The sequence below is a fragment of the Nannobrachium achirus genome (assembly GCF_963921795.1).
Source record: "Nannobrachium achirus genome assembly, chromosome: 8".
Taxonomy (NCBI): domain Eukaryota; kingdom Metazoa; phylum Chordata; class Actinopteri; order Myctophiformes; family Myctophidae; genus Nannobrachium; species Nannobrachium achirus.
Window position 1 is genome coordinate 49,062,089 of NC_137817.1, and position 17,044 is coordinate 49,079,132.

The window sequence follows — 17,044 nt, forward strand, 5'->3', positions numbered from 1 at the left end:
AATTTCGAAATTGCACGTTTTAGTACTTGATGTAGAATAACGCTACAATATACAAGAACGCTACAATTGGAAATGTTGAGTGATTGCTTCAGAAAGGTTCAGTGTTCAGCGTGTCTGCTTTGCAGAAACGTACAATGCCAATGGCACCATCTCGGTCTACTCACTCTGCGTCTCAGAGGTGGGCTCTCGATAGTAAACCGAAACCTGCATAAGTGAAATCAGGACTTTAACGACCGTTCTTTCCATTAGTTTGGAATCCCCACCGATGATGTCATTGATAGGCAAGGTTTCTGAACTGTCCATCCTCTGAAACGCAGGGGGCGTAGACAGGAATGGTAACATCTTTTAATGATTATTAGTGAGGTCCAATTATATGACGATATGGTCCAAAATGGAATACAGTGATATTTGTGTAAAAGAATGTGGCTGATAAACCTCTGCACTGTGATAACACGGTTCCCAGGACCTTCTAACAATGTTTCCAGGGAAAACTAATTGGAGTCGTGGTAAAAAACGTAGGAACAAATCCACTAATAATAATAAATATAGCTGCAAGCAGCGATAAAGTGTCCAAGGCATAAAAAGCAGGAAAGCAATAAGGCATCAAGGGAAAGCAAAGAAGAATATCAAAGAAAAACAGGACCGAACAGGACTCTGGCAGGTCAGGTAGGTTTTTTTTTTGGCCTAGTGGTGACTCTAATAGGCCAAAGTGAAAAGGGTGCCACGTGTTCTTGGGCCTTTCACGGCAATCGGACGCTGCATGCAGGATTTGAAGCATTTTGTTCCAAAAATGTGTTTTGCAAAAATTGACCCGCTGGTGGCGCTATAACAGGCCAATGTGAGAAGGGTGGCATCTGTTCAGTGTAAATACTGAATAAAAGTACAAATGTATTGGCATCAACTTGACATTTTTTGAAAATAGCAGATCTACAAGCTCACAATGCAATGCATGAGCATTTACTGGAGTAGCCTAGAAGTAAGACTATACAAGTGAAGTATAAAATACCTCAAAATTATACTAAGGATAGTATTTGAGTAAATGTACTCAGTTACTTTTACACCACTGGCATTGTAGACCCAGATGCTTGTGAAACATGATAAAGAAATAGTCATGCAATAGTATGAATTTCAGTTTATTTACACAAAGGATTTGCAATTGCAAAATATTATAGCAGCATTATTTTCTAGCAGAGTCAGACTTAACTAAAGTTAAATTGTTTTTATTGAAAAACGTTGAGGGGAAGGCGGCTGGGGGTCAAAACTTGGAACTTTAAGGGCTCACATGGGGCTGCCGTCCTGTGGGCAGAGCAGACTATGGATTCCAATTGGGGGGTGTTGGAACCCAGCCAGCCCAGGTGGGGGAGGGAGAGAGAAATGAGGTGAGCTTCAGAATAATTACAGTTGAGCCACAAGGTAGAGAAGAGGTGTTCAATCTGCCCGTTCCACACAGTTCAGAATAATGAACCCACTTACACTGCCTTTCTTTGGCTCCAATGAAGCAATCTGGGAGCTGGTACTGATTGTCAGATGGGCTTCAGGTGTGAGGCTGAGCTTCCCCTGCATGGTTTGAAACAATGAATAAATGAATGCACTCAAACATCATTACTTTATAAAGAAACTCAAAGTCATTACTTCAAAATCAAAATAGGAATGCGTGTCACTGCGGCTGCTTTTTCCTACCCATAGGTCAGACAGGATTGTGTCAGTCTTTCTGCAGGCTCGCCATCTTTCAGATTCAGTTCTAGGGAATAAACCTGGCCTGGATCAAAGAAAAAGGCCAAATGAATAGAAAAACAACAAATTCAAATAATCTGCTGCACTACAGGCTTGAAACAAAATAATTCCATTAATCTGCCCAACTAGGCATTGGCATTAAACTCAAAATACATCAATTCAATAATCAACATTGCATTACATTCCAAAAGAAATTGTTTAACATTTAGATCCCAAAAACAACATAACATTACAGAGCACATGGTCACTCACCAAGTCACAATGTTCCTCATTCACACAGCCAGTGTAGCGAGTGGATCAGGTAGGTATGGCATCTAAAAGTCAAATTATTGCATGGGTAAGTATAAATAATTAATGAATTAAACTGTCAGAAATTGGAATAGTTGTTGAAATAAATAAAGAGTACATACCTGCTGCCTGTAACACCTCCAGTGTTGTGGACCACACTGAGCAAGTTACTGCAGAAAGACTGGCTTTATACTGGGTGTGGTTTGATTGCAAATTGCTGGGCAGCTGTGTTTGGGTCTATTCTGCATTAGAGGTGGGATTTATGGCTCTTTGAAGTGAGACAGTACCATCGATCTGGCTCACTAAAAAGAGCCGTTCAAAAGACTGGCTCATTTGGCTCCTTGTATATTTATATATTTTTAAGAAGAATTTGTTTAAATATGAATCCACAAGGTGGCACCACATTCCTCTGCTGACAGTTGAGATCACAATTTAGTATTTACCCTTTTCATAAAATGTGTGTGTAAATTAAGCTACCTTGACTTTTGTTATTCATAAAACACCTAAAAAAAACAAGCAGGCAACAATGAACTCGCTCCTCCACTTGTTCTCTCTCTCTCACTCACTCACTGTACTCAGTCAGTACTCAGTGGAGTAGCAAGGAGATGTTGAATTGGGGGGAGGGGGTCTCCCCCCCAAATGAACGGCTCTCTACTGCGCAAACCGGATCCCATCGTTCACTTCAAAGAGCCGTTCAAAAGATTCGATTCGTTCGCGAACGTCCCAGCTCTATTCTGCATCTAGCCTAAGGCCCAGATCATGGGAAACCCCTACTCACGTCAGGGTGGGGGGTCCCCAGTTCAAATATGATTCTTTTTGGTTTCAGTGATATTTGGACTTACCCTCTACAGTATTTCATCATGAAAATGTGACTTTGCATCTATGTTTTAGAGGCAGAAGAATAATTTGCATAAAACTTGCAATGTTGATTGAATTATTAAAAAAGCATGTTTCAATTTAAAAAAAATCCGATCTGACAGATCTTTAGATATTGGTCCAAAGTTCATGTAAAAAAAGTTCCGTGCACGTGACGCGAAAGTTCCGGAATAAAAGCGGGTTTAAGTGTTTTACAAACTGCTCAAAATGGCGGAAAATCTAAGGGCGGAGCTTACTTAACAAAGACACAGATGTCTTCCGCTTGAGTCAAGGCACGCGTGTAAGCAAGTTGCATGTCTTCAAACGAAACGAGGCATGACTTATGCCCCTTTAAAGTTTGAGTTTTCAAACGCTTCGTATAGCGCCCCCCTTTGGCCAATTGGAGTAAGATTGCTTTCAGTGATATTTGGACTAACCCTCGACATATTTGCCAAATGCCATGAACGTGTCACTTTGCATGTATGATTTAGAGGCAGAAGAATAATTTGCATAAAACTGCATTATACAGTGAATTATTAAAAAATAATGTTTCGCTTTAAAGAAAATCCGGCCGCTGTGCGATGACCGCATTGGTCCAAAGTTCATGTAAAAAAAAGTTTTGCGCACGTTACGCGAAAATCCCAGGAGGAGATAGATTTTGACTGTTTTTCATATAATTCAAAATTGTGGGAGAAGTAAAGGTCAGAGGTCAAAAGTCAGAGCGTAAAAGTTGTTCGGCATGAGGAGACGCATAAGTGTATACAGGTTTCATTGCTGTACCTGAAACAGGGCATGAGCTACACCAGTTCAAAGTTGGCATTTTTCAAAGGCTTCCTACAGCGCCACCCTTTGGCCGATTGTTGCGAGCTTCGCGTTTTAGCCGTTTGGCATAGTCCTCTGCCATACTGCCGAGTTTCGTAAAAAGCGACTGCACGGTCTAGCCGCTAGAGCAAAAGTGGCGGAATAATAATAATAATAATAATAATAGTGATGAAGTCCAATAACAATGAGTGGCCAAGGCATTGCCACTTCGTGGCCTTGGCCACTAATAATGTTGAATGTGTAATGTATTTTCTACAGTGTTTTCATAGAGCTTAAACTAATGATTGTGCAGCTATAATTCTAGGAATGTAGCCCAAAACAAAAAAAAAGCACATGTACTGTTGGTTTATGGGTGTACTGTAAATGTATAATAAGAAAGACGATCTAGGTTTGTCTTTTGGGTATTTCCAGTGAGTGTTACCATCACTTTAGCTTACAAGGTAGACCGCTGTGATCTTGGTGCCAATATTCCTCTAGGGCTGTGAGTCCCAAACATTGGGCCGTGGTTAGGACTGTCACGATATGACATTTTACATGACGATTAATTGTCACTCAAATAATTGCGATAAACGATTTAATTGTGTTCTTGTCGTTGACAATTACATTTCTGTTTGGCTTTCAGGCTTTGAAGTTGCACATGGCAGAAATGATACGTAAGAAATGACTGACATATTTGACAACTTTTTACTTAAAAAACAACATTGATGTACGTTTTTGAAAACATTTGAAAATATATGAACATTTTTCAACATGGGAACAATTTAGACAAATAATTGCGATTAGATGATTTTGTAATAATTGTGACTGGCCCAGCCGTGGTAAGGTTTGCAAGTAAGTTGCCTGTTTTCTTTTTACCCTAATGATCCAAAACCTTTTTTATCTGTCTGTCTGTCTAGACCAGTGGTTCCCAAACTTTTTAGCTCGAGAACCAAAAGAAACATTTGACGTTTGCCCGGGACCCAAACTAGAGAAAATAGCAGATCTACAAGCTCACAATGTTTACTATTCATTTTTGAAAATGATTACATTTTCTGATTGTAAAATTATTCATGAAATACTTATTTTTAATTGATGGAGTCGAGATTTCTTTTTTTTTTTTTTTTTACTTTCCAAAATCTTTTGAAATAAGATATTTTCTTAAATGCAGGAAACAAAAAGGGGAAAACATGACACTGTTTGGGAAAAGGTGATCTAGACACCGATACTTTCCTGTTTTTTAATGGGTTAAATGCACTTCCCAGCAATAAGTCATGTTTTATTAACTGAAGCAAGAATCATTGGTCTTCTGTCATAATAACCTGTATATGTATTAGAATTATGTTCTCTCTGCCCCCCACCTGGAAAAGCTCTATATAAATTTAAGATATTTTTGTTAGCTGAAGTGAGAATCATTGGTCTTCTGAGGGGAACTTAAAGTAGTTCACCCCAAAAAAATGACATTCTTTCTTTTCAATGAATTACTCACCCCATGAAGCCTTGAATTCATGGATTCTTTTTGTTTTTGTCACATTCCAGAGGCAATAATTTGATGTCCGGGTCATCGGTCAATAGAGCCTCAGTAGGAGACGTGAAATTATTGCCTAAGGAATGCGAGAAAAAAGAGAGGAAACGGCACCCCACCACATACAAGTGCTCATGCTGTAAGGCAGTGTTTCTCAAACTTTCAAATTTCAAGGTCTCCCCTTAACTCTGACAGTGTACAAATGGAACCAAATGAACCCTTTGGGGTTCATTTGGTTCCATTTGTACACTGTCAGAGTTACAGACTTGTATGGGTCAATTTAGACCCCCATAAAGGAACCCACAGAGTCCCTGGAATCCACTTTGAAAACCACTGCTGTAAGGGAAATAAGGGAGTAAATGTGCAGCTTGAATTGGATAATTTACACCACAACCCATGCCTTTACTTGAAAACTGTGTGCTTTGTCTGCATACATTGTCAATGCTCTTATCAATCAAATTCACATGTATTTTTTATATACTGTAGGTGTGTGTGTGTCATTGATATAAAATAAGTAATTTTCAGGATGAAAAGTCATTTTTGGGGGGTGAACTACTCGTTCAATATATAAATCAGGCTTAATACCTTCAAAGTGTTGTACCAACATAAGGCTAGCGTCCACCGACGGATCAGCTCGGCCACCGTTCTGGGGATTAACAGAAGTGATAGCTCTTAAGTAATGAGTGGAGAGTTTAACTGGAAGTAAACCAGATCAGGTGTGTGTGACAGATGGGGTGTTGAACCCACAACCTTTTGCACATTGCGGGGCTCACGATCGATCTGGGTCATATGTCAGAGATGGGAGCTGTGGTGAAATGTGTCATGTGTGTACAGAGAATAGTTTGTTATATGAATCATTACATTTCCTTGTTTTTATGTTAAGTTATTTTTGTATCCCATGTTTTGCTGAAGAAACCAAGGCTTGCTGTACGATATTTGCATGTCTTTTAATTAAATGCCAGCCCTGTTAATAGTTATTCAATGTTTTGTGTCCTATATTATGTACATTTTTTACTTTTTGAGTCGTATTTCACGTTTACAAATGTTGATATTATGCTCTCTTGTGACTTCTCAACTCGGTGGGATATTAATCTGTAGGACCTCTGAATAATGTGCAGTTTAATGCTTTGAAACGTTGAGAGAAACCCAATTAAAGACCATTCTTCTCTTCTTCCACATTTCATAATGGCAGGGCATTCATTGGAAATCGTCTCCAGTTCTCCACCAGGCTGGCACGGCCGGGGAGGTGGAGATTATTTGTTTTTGCCCCTGTCTGAAATGTAATTGCATCTTGCTTTGCCAGGTACAGAGATGTCCACTTCTTACGTGATTGATGTCAGGCAGAAACCTTGTATCTCCATAAATAGCAGATCTAGATCTGCTTTTTTCTTTTTTCTTTTTTACACAAATGGAGTCAGTACCATTATAGTCAGTAGTACCCTAGTAGTCCAGTCATTATATGAAAAAACCTAAAACAAATTGCAATAGTAGCAAACTCAACTGATTCTGTATCCTCATTATGTCCTTAGTGAGGGAAAAAAAGTCCCAAGGAATCCCATCGGGGCAAAGTTTTGAAAACGACCTACCTATCTTCACTTACTACACGACTACACTATAAAGGAAAATATGACTCCCCAAAAGTCTGCTTTAAGTGGGATGTGAGGGGTCAAACTAGGGTTTTTTAATTATTCTGAATCCATTGCAAGCATTTGTTTTGCATGAAAAACATTCCTTGGGCTAAAAACGGACCCCAAAAGACTGTGAAAATTGATGACTCATCACTAAACCATCATTTTGAGGGGCCATTTCTTGCCCAAGGAATGTTTTTTGTGCAAAACAAATGCTTGCAATGGATTCAGAATAATTAAAAACCCCTAGTTTGACCCCTCACATCCCACTTAAAGCAGATTTTTTGGGAGTCATTTTTTTCCTTTATAGTGTAGTGTATAGTAAGTGAAGGTAGGTAGGAGGTTTTCAAAACTTTCCCCCGATGGGATTCCTTGGGACTTTTTTTCTCTCACTTAGGACATATTGAGGATACAAAATCAGTTGAGTTTGCTACTATTGCAATTTGTTTTAGGTTTAGCCTAATTTTGGCCTAGAATTACTGGACTATAGTTAGAATCCATAGTAACTTGGTAAGTACCATAGTCATCCATTGTAAAGCACCATAGTCATCCATAGTATCTACCATAGTTGGTACTGAACTATAAAACACTATAGCAATGAGTATTTAACCAAAGAAAATCACTTCCCCCACGTTTAATTCTCAGTAAAATTTGTAGAAAGTTCATTGTCAAGACCTTTCCCTCATCATACATACATACCTGCCAACCCTCCTGTTTTAGGAAGAAGTCTCCTGTTATTTGACCATGTCTCCTGTTCCAGAATGTACCCCAAAACAGGAGATTTTCACCCTTTTTCATAGCCTTAGTAGTAGTTTTTTCTTTTTCTTTTACCATTTCTCATTTCACACTTTTTGTGTGATAAGTAGGCTAATGTGTCAAAGACCCACTGATATGCAGCCACGGCCATTATACTGTAGTTCCTTGGCTATTTGATATTGGGGGGGGGGGGGATTTGATTGTTCTTTTTGTTGAAAGGTGTGAGATCTAGCTCTCTCTCTACCATCAAGGCGAAACACCCGGAGGAAAAAAAAAACCTCATGCTAAAGTCAGCCTAGAATCTCTCGATTACAGACAGATTGGCCTTCTAGAGGTCTGACTTGGACCTCATTTGAATATATATTTTTTTTTTTCCCCGAGTGTTTCGCCTTGATGGGACTCACTTTTCTCCGGGTGTTTCATCTTGATGGGACTCACTTTTCTCTGGGTGTTTCATCTTGATGGGACTCACTTTTCTCTGGGTGTTTCATCTTGATGGGACTCACTTTTCTCCGGGTGTTTCGCCTTGATGGGACTCACTTTTCTCCGGGTGTTTCATCTTGATGGGACTCACTTTTCTCTGGGTGTTTCATCTTGATGGGACTCACTTTTCTCCAGGTGTTCCGCCTTGATTTTGGTACTCACCATTTGGGGATTTTGGGACTCACTTTTCTCCGGGTGTTTCGCCTTGATGGGACTCACTTTTTCCAGGTGTTTCGCCTTGATGGGACTCACTTTTTCCAGGTGTTTCGCCTTGATTTTGGGACTCACTTTTTGTGGGATTTTGGGACTCACTTTTCTCTGGGTGTTTCACCTTGATGGGACTCACTTTTCTCCGGGTATTTCGCCTTGATGGGACTCACTTTTCTCCGGGTGTTTCGCCTTGATGGGACTCACTATTTTCAATTTCTTTCGCCTTGATTTTGGGACATACTTTTTTGGGTCGGTGGGGGTGCACGTAACTCCACAACGAGGGTCTGGGGTTCCCCTCAAAACTTCTTAACAGAAATATAATATTTCCCTGTGTTCTGTTATTTTTTTTTACATGTTTGATACTTTTATCAGGCTTGCTTTAGCGTGGGTACAATGTCAGCCTTAAAATGCCAAATGGTGTACAGAGATGCAAAGTAAGACATCTTGACTTCTCATCTTTAAGTCATTACTTAAGTGAATATCTGTATGATCTTGCATGCATTGCCCACATCAAAAAAGTGTCCCAAAATCAAGGCAAAAAAAATGGAAAAAAGTTAGTCCCATCAAGGCGAAACACCCGGAGAAAGGTGAGTCCCATCAAGGAGAAACACCTAGAGAAAAGTCAGTCCCATCAAGGCGAAACACCCGGAGAAAAGTGAGTCCCAAAATACAAAAAAATCCCCAAAAAGTGAGTCCCAAAATCAAGGCAGAACACCTGGAAAAAAAGTGAGTCCCATCAAGACGAAACACCCGGAGAAAAGTGAGTCCCATCAAGACGAAACACCCGGAGAAAAGTGAGTCCCATCAAGACGAAACACCCGGAGAAAAGTGAGTCCCATCAAGGCGAAACACCCGGAGGGAAAAAAAAACTCATGCAAATGAGGTCCAAGTCAGACCTCTAGAAGGCCAATCTGTCTGTAATCGAGAGATTCTAGGCTGACTTGGACCTCATTTGCATGAGTTTTTTTTTCCTCCGGGTGTTTCGCCTTGATGGGACTCACTTTTTTCAGGTGTTTCACCTTGATTTTAGAGAGAGAGCTAGATCTCACACCTTTCAACAAAGGTACTGTAGTTCCAATATCAAATAGCCAAGGAACTACAGTATAATGGCCGTGGCTGCATATCAGTGGGTCTTTGACACATTAGCCTACTTATCACACAAAAAGTGTGAAATGAGAAATGGTAAAAGAAAAAGAAAAAAACTACTACTAAGGCTACTTACTTACAAATATGAAAAAGGGTGAAAATCTCCTGTTTTGGGGTACATTCTGGAACAGGAGACATGGTCAAATAACAGGAGACTTCTTCCTAAAACAGGAGGGTTGGCAGGTATGCCCAAGCAGACCCCGCCTCGACCACGGCCAATTGTCTTTTTTCTTATTAGACGAACAACAATTGCTTAAGTCATCAAAACAATTTCTGTGCGCCTACTTTTTGCAGTCATGACCCCCCCACCCTCCCCCAAGAAATCTCCTGTTTTCTGACGGGCTGAGGTTGGCAGGTATGTACATAGCAGGTCACTGATCTAACATCAAATATCAATCTGATTATTGTCACTACAAAGTCTGTTAAATTTCCTTCAGACTTCTGTAATAGCACTGTTTCACCATGTGGGGGCAGCAGAGTTGCAAACATTTCATCTCATGTAAGGACAGGAGCACAAGCCAAAACTAGCAACATTTATTTATAAAATATTACAAATATAGCCGCAATAGACGTTTGAAATTTGGTTGCTATAAGCAATAGGAAAAAAAAACTGGCTCATCCAGTTAGTGTGCAAATAAAACAAAATATAAAAATGAATACAGCTCATTGTTCAGTATTGTGTACATTACAGCATACAATAATCAATGAACGTGTTCTGATTGCACTTTATTTAAAATCTAACATATTCTAACATTATCGTCTCTGTCGGGAGGAAACCTCACGCGTCCAAGAGGGTTACTTTTCAGGTAGGGCGTGATCATGTGATCACGTAGGCCAAAAAAGTATGTCAAAGTCAGGGGTCATCAAATGTGTCCGTGGTAAAGACTTGGTCTTTCTTGTCTGTGGCAAATTTTAGATTTTCTTTTTTTACACACCATTATAACGTTCCTATTTTGATCATGAGACCAAATGACTGAATGTCAAGTCTCAGGGCTTTCTTCAGAATATGTCTGACGCGTATTTCCTACGACACTATGGCAAAATAGCAGTCCAACTATGCTAGTAGTGGTTCTCAAATGTTTTATTTGCAAGGACCCCCATAACTCAGAGTTAACAGTCCTCTTATGGTCATTCCGGGGTAGCTCTTTATTGTGTTTCTGGTACGTGTCTGCTCATTTTCTATGTCCGTTGGCAAACATGGAGTTTTTACAAAAAGTTCCAGCACAAGCCAACATGGTGATGACCTAGCCTTAGTGTCACAGCTTTTCCTCGTTTGCCACAATGTGGCTGAGACGCTCGTAGAGTGTAAACGCCATGATCGCGGAAGTCCTCTACAAGCGTCTTAATCTAAGGCCAGCGATGACCCCTGGTCAGAGGATGTCGTTGCTCCGCGGAGCAGCGTCCGTGCAGCCCGTCCAGCGGAGGTCCTGAGCCCACTGGCCCTCGCGGGTGACGCGCACCTTGGCCGGGTCGAACCTCCAGAAGCGCTGCTCCCTGAACAGGTAGAGGCGGCCGTCCGGGCGGGTCAGCGCACCGTTGGTGCGCTGCGGCACGCCGCTCCAGTCGGTCAGCTTGCGGGGGTAGTAGGGCTCGGAGCGCAGCGTCTGGAGGTTCAGCACGGAGTAGCGGGAGCCCTTGAAGACCACCATGTGGCCCAGCGGGGCGTAGTAGAAGGCAGAGTCCGGGTGGTGCGGCAGGCCCAGCTCGTTGCTCTTCCTGGGGAAGCCCGCGTCCAGCTGGCTGTCCGTGTAGCGCCATATCCTCTTCCCTGAGGATGAGTGAAACTATTAGATAAGATATATAGTTTTTGGGGCCTTTGCCTTTATTGATACATTATTTACAGTAGACTGACAGGAAGACAGAGAGAGAGGACCTAGCCATCCAGGCCAGCATTAGTGTATTTTATTCACTATTCAGCACTGGTGGAAAAAGTAAATTTACTTGAGTAAAGCAAAGTAGGCCTATCCACAACTTTCCAACATCCCATCGTGCATTGCGCAGAAGTTGCACGGAGCTTCCGGCGCCGCAGCCGAGTGTGATCTACAAGCTCACAACAGTTGCATCTGCGACGCGACGTGAGCTTGTATGTCTACTGTTAACCGGAAGTGTGGTGCAAACAATTCTCCAGTAAATTCCCGCAGAAAGAGCTGGATACAAAACAAATAATCTCCATGAATTCAACGTGTGAATTTGATAGAAAATAAGTCATTTTTGGTTGAACTACTCCTTTAACTCCCAGTGTGGGTACAAATGGAACCAAATGGATTGTTTTTTGGGGGGATGTTTCTGTATACTGTAAGTGTCTGTATTACAGTTTCAAACAACAACTGGCAATAATTACACAAATTCACACAGCAAAACCACATGCAGAACCATGCATGCATGCACGATTGCACACGCACACAGACCGACACACACACACACACACACACGTGCACACACGCACACACCACCCTTACACGCTGTAATACTTTAAACCTATAGTCACTCCATTTCAATAACTGTATGTAACCATAACCAGCTGGATGTAACGAGTACAACTCTTATTATTTTAACACATGCTCGTGTGCGTAGACACAAAGAAACAGAAACCTCTTATCTCCATATTCAAACGGTTTGTGTTTTTTCTTAAATTAACGCTCTACTTGATCATTACTACAGCGTCACACAAAAGCATCAATAAGTAGCAGATCGGCAATATTTTGGGGTTTTGCAACTTTTGAATTTTAATCCTGAAAAGTAACAGTTTGGGACATAATGAGGTGTCCACCCGACGGAGACGATATAAAACGAATGAATACAAAAAAGGAGTAGACAATATTGAAATTCTGGTCATTAATCCAACTGATTGTTGGTACTTGTAAAGGCCTCTGAATAGAAAGAAGCGTTTGGCTGGATGCTTAAATGTTATGTAAGAATTCAGCGTGACTCGACAAGATGCTGCTTTCACGAAACCAAATCAAGTTGTGTACATTGTACATCTCTTTGTATCACCAAAAGCTCTGTGATGCCTCTTAAGGAGGTTTTGAGCTTTTGGGAAGGTGGGCAGCCAACCTAGGTAATACCCTGACACAGTCCTTGCGCTGTAATCGAAACCTTTAGCCGTGTCTTTCAAAGCACATGAACCCTAGCGTTGCTATTCTGGTAACAAACATTCAGCGTTGCATGGCGAAGAAGTATGAGCTTGTAGGTGTGCTATTTTCAGCTAAATGCTTTGGTGTAGAGGGAAAAAAGGACTCTGGTCTACGAAGTAAATGCGGTTTAAGTGGTTAAAGTTATTTTTGGCATACAGTCAGGCATCACCATTGGCAAAGAAGGAGCTGGTGTTTTTCTTTGCATTCAGGTGACGGAACGCAAAATAGCACTTTCCCTTATAAAACCAGTAGACACATTCCTCTATAAAGAAGTGTTGGTCCCTTCACAGATAGGTGAGGCTAGGTCCCTGCTATTTAAAGCAAGGCATGTAGCAAATAGGTGCGGGCCGCGTCTGCGGCACGTTGTGAGCTTGTAGAGCTGCTATTTTCGGGGTGTGCAACCAAGCGTAAAATGACGTGTCTTAGTTCTGCAACTTGTGCTGGATCTCTTCTCCACCAGTCCATTTCTAACATTCTGGTCTAGGTTTCATTATATTTAGTCAGTCATGGTCTTATAGTCATAGTAAAAAATTGATGAAATTAACACTGGTTGTGAGCATGTAGATCGGCTACTTTCGGCACATAGCTAAGTGTAAATCATACGTGACGACGCCATCCTCGTCGTTGTAGGAGTTGTAAAAGGGACCCCAATTTAAACAAGCCCAAAGCTTTCTTGTGTTTGTTATCCTTTTAGTTGACCTTCTACCTGTGAACTGTACTGTGCTGTACCTTTTCCTATGCAAACCTCTAATAAAATCTTCAATCAATCAATCTATCAATCAAGGCCTGCAAATTCGACTAGAACAAAAACCTTTCAGATGACTGCATAGGTGATAAGTGTGCTGTCAGCACCAACACTGGGGTTAGGTTCATACCTTTAAAGAAGTACCACTTGTTGTCCAGCGGTGAGAAGGCGGCGGCCTCCACCGCTAAGGGGAGGTGTGGCCAGCGCTGGCGCAGGAGGAGCGGAGCGCTCACGTTCCCCTCAGCCGACACCGTCCAGTACACACCGCTCCGGAACACCACCACCGTCTGGTTCTGGTCTGGACGCACGCACACACATACACACACACAGGCATGCACACGCACACGCACACGCACACGCACACACACACACACACACACACACACACACACACACACACACACACACAAAGTAAATAAATCATTGCTTTTGGGCAGAAAACGCTTATTTCTATATTTTAGATTTTTGTAAATTAACGCCCTACTTGATCAGTTCCACCCAACAGAGACAAAATCTTTTATTTATTTGATTATGTTTATAGTAATCCATCTCCTTTTAACCATTTTCAACCCTGGCATCTCTATTTTGGCCATGTCGTTATCGGGCGGACGTTTCCTAAACCTTTCAAAATGTTTCTGCAAACTACTAAAAATAGCCTACAACATATATCATCGAATAGCTATTTTTGCAACAAGCTAGGCTATACAGGCCAGGGCTTAAAGGGGTATAAAGCCCTAGGCTGATTTTGAAGTTTTCTGTCTGTTTCAGGTAATTCAAAAAAAAAACAAAAAAAAAACATCTGAATAAAAGAAATGACAGGCTATAGTAAGCAACACAGCTGCAGCACCTACTAATATTAATAACAGGTGTGTTATATTTAGCTGTGCCCAGAGCCATGGGGGTGCCTATTACTGTGTATACACATATTATGTGCAGTTGACAGTAGTAAACACAGCACACACCAATTATTCATTTGATTAGCTGCAGCTGCATGTGTTGCTTACATCACAGTGTACTATATGGTCAGCATGCCATGTTCTACACAAGACAACAAAAACAATAGAAAGACCTGCCATCTCCTGTTTACTTCCCGTATCTGTGTGAAGTAGGCAGCCACCTTTCTAGGAGACCAGAAGCAGGTTGGAGCTTCTATTATTTCCAATGGATGAGTGATCGTCAACACAGCTTCTGAACCATTATTTAGCCCCATGGTCACTGAACTAAATATTGGACTTGATCGTCACAAGCCACTCAATATATCCCCCCCCCCCAGAGACAAATCAAGAGAAAATCTACTTTATTATCACACTCTCACAGGATCAGTAAACATTGGAAGTTTGCTAGATGAGACGGCGTCCAAATAGGAGAACATTAGGATTTGTGTACCATTTTGCCTCCAGTGGCTCCAAATGGGACGGCGGATCTTCATAAATTAACCATCTTTGGTTCTTCCCTGCTGAAGTTTTTAACCTGGCTGGATTATTCTTGGATTACGGGAGAAATCTTTCCCATATTGGAGATGCACTCAGCACGGTGTCAAGATGGCCATGGATTTGAAGTGGCTGAATGTGTGGGAGCCCGTACAGTACCTACCTATAGTGATGGCATCAAAGACACCCTGGCAGTACAGGGGCTGGGCACTGCCAGAATGCCCGCTGGGGGTCTCTGCTCGTTCCCACTCCTGGAGGGCGGAGCGGAACACCTGGCCAGGCAGCCTCACCGGGTAACCCCTCGATGGTTTACCTGGAGATGGGGGAGGGGAGGAAAAAGGAACAAAACCTTAATCTCTAGTTAGGGCTGGGCGATACATGCAAGCAAGACCCCTAATCAATGGATAGATCCTCTGTGCACTGAGCCACCTGAGCAGCCATCTGCTGAGTGAAGCAGTACAAGCGATTTCCCCTCCCTCCCATACGTACCTATAGTGATGCCATCAAAGACACCCTGGCAGTACAGGGGCTGGGCACTGCCAGAATTTTCACTATTTTTGTAAAATCATGAACATTTTTGCAAATCTTTGAATATATATATTTTTTTGAAGCGGTGAAAACCGCTTCCAAGAAGTGGCTTTGTCTGTCTCGTGCGTCCCGATGTGAGGACTGGTCAAGCTTCACATGACAATTTGGCCCTCCAGATAAAACCATTCATCCACTCAGAAAGAGTGGCTTTGTCTGTCCCGTACCTGTCCCTTGTGATTGGCAGTGTGATTTGTCCAGTGCATGTGCCATGCATGTCCCGTACATGCAGATTTGAGGATTGGTCAAGCTTCACATGACAATTTGGCCCTCCAGGTAAAACCATTCATCCATTCAAAATATAAAAATAACTAAAGCACATAGAAAGTATAGATCTTAGCTCATAGCTCTAGAACACATAGAATAGAAATTCACCACTTCACTTCGAACCGAGGTTTGATTTTTTAAATCTTTTATGTTTTAACTCAAATCTTTGCTACTGGTGGGTCCCTGGCCCAAATTTTTTTTGATGTGGGGGGTCCTTGAGAACTCTTGGCTTACATCACAGTGAACTATAGCTTCAGCCTGTCACGTTTTCCATGTAGTTCTTTATCTGTACAGAAAGACAAACTACAAAATCCACTCTTTTAGTTTAGCAGACGCTTAACTCTCTCCTGTTGAAGAAGCTAAATCTCATTTTCATTTGTCATTTTCTGCAGACAAACAAACTGCAGCAGCCATATGGGCCTGCAGCAGAGCTGACCAATAACATTTCTGAGCTAGGCTGTCAAATACAAATATTTGTGCAAATTGGACATTGGAAGAAATTACCCTCCTAACTGGAAAGACAAACTGTTGACATTTCATTTAACACAGGAGTTGGATAATGTTAACATTGGAACAGCCTCTTCCTAGAAGTGGCTGGGTTGGTGTATACCGAGCGAGAGACACTCCAAATAAACAAAGGACTAGAAACTATACACTGCAATCTGCTCATTACAAACACATTGTATTTTTTGCATTAAGACAGAGATCCGATCATTGATTTGTGGTCTGCTAAGACTCATACTTGTCATTATTGCATATAATTACACATTTTTGACCAAAATGGGAAGACTGAATGTTGGGAAAAGAGTATTTGGAAACATGCAGAACAGAATCCATAGCACAACAAAATAGCGTTGTCTGCTGATAAGCGCACAAGACATCAAAACAACCATTCTGTTTGCAAGGAGCTGAACAAACATTTGTCTAAGACGTGGATAAAATCAGCACGCCTAAGAGCAAGAGGAAGACCCACGCCAAACTATACTGACAGGGACCGACAGTCTCTCGGTGTGCGTGCGTGCCTGTGCTCACAGTCACACTTACTACCTACTCACTCAGCAATGGTCGCCTCGTAGCAAATAGCCTCTATCGGGTGGACACCTCCTATGTCCAAGACTGTAACTTTTCAGGACTCAAATGAAAAATAAATACATAGTAAAAGTAGCAGATTGACAAGCTCAAGCTTGCAGATCTGCAACTTTTGATTATTTTGAGTGACGCTGTAGTATGATCAAGTAGGGCATTAATTTATGAAAAAACACAAAATGTTTGAATACAGAGATAAAAGGTTTCTGCCCGACAGCAACGCAATACTTTAGAAATGTGAAGGAATACAGAAGCAGGGGCTCAGGGGTAGAGTGGCCTTTTGACCGGCCGCTTGGCAACCTTGGAAGGTTCCCAGTTCAATCCCGGGCTCCCCCAGAGTTAGTGTCGAGGTGTCCTTGAGCAAGATTCGGAAC

At 41.6% G+C, this 17,044-nt stretch overlaps 1 protein-coding gene across 1 annotated transcript in view; it reads right to left on the reverse strand.

Annotated features, from left to right (window-relative positions):
• Window positions 1-10,793: 10,793 nt before the first annotated feature.
• Window positions 10,794-17,044, reverse strand: part of mmp28 (matrix metallopeptidase 28) — a gene marked incomplete at both ends in the record, with an annotated part of 67,638 nt that continues 61,387 nt past the window's right edge. The window contains 3 exons of the mRNA XM_080731097.1: window positions 10,794-11,191; window positions 13,433-13,600; window positions 14,896-15,045. Coding sequence (XP_080587223.1) covers window positions 10,794-11,191; window positions 13,433-13,600; window positions 14,896-15,045 — 716 coding nt within the window. The remainder of the gene's footprint in view (window positions 11,192-13,432; window positions 13,601-14,895; window positions 15,046-17,044) is intronic.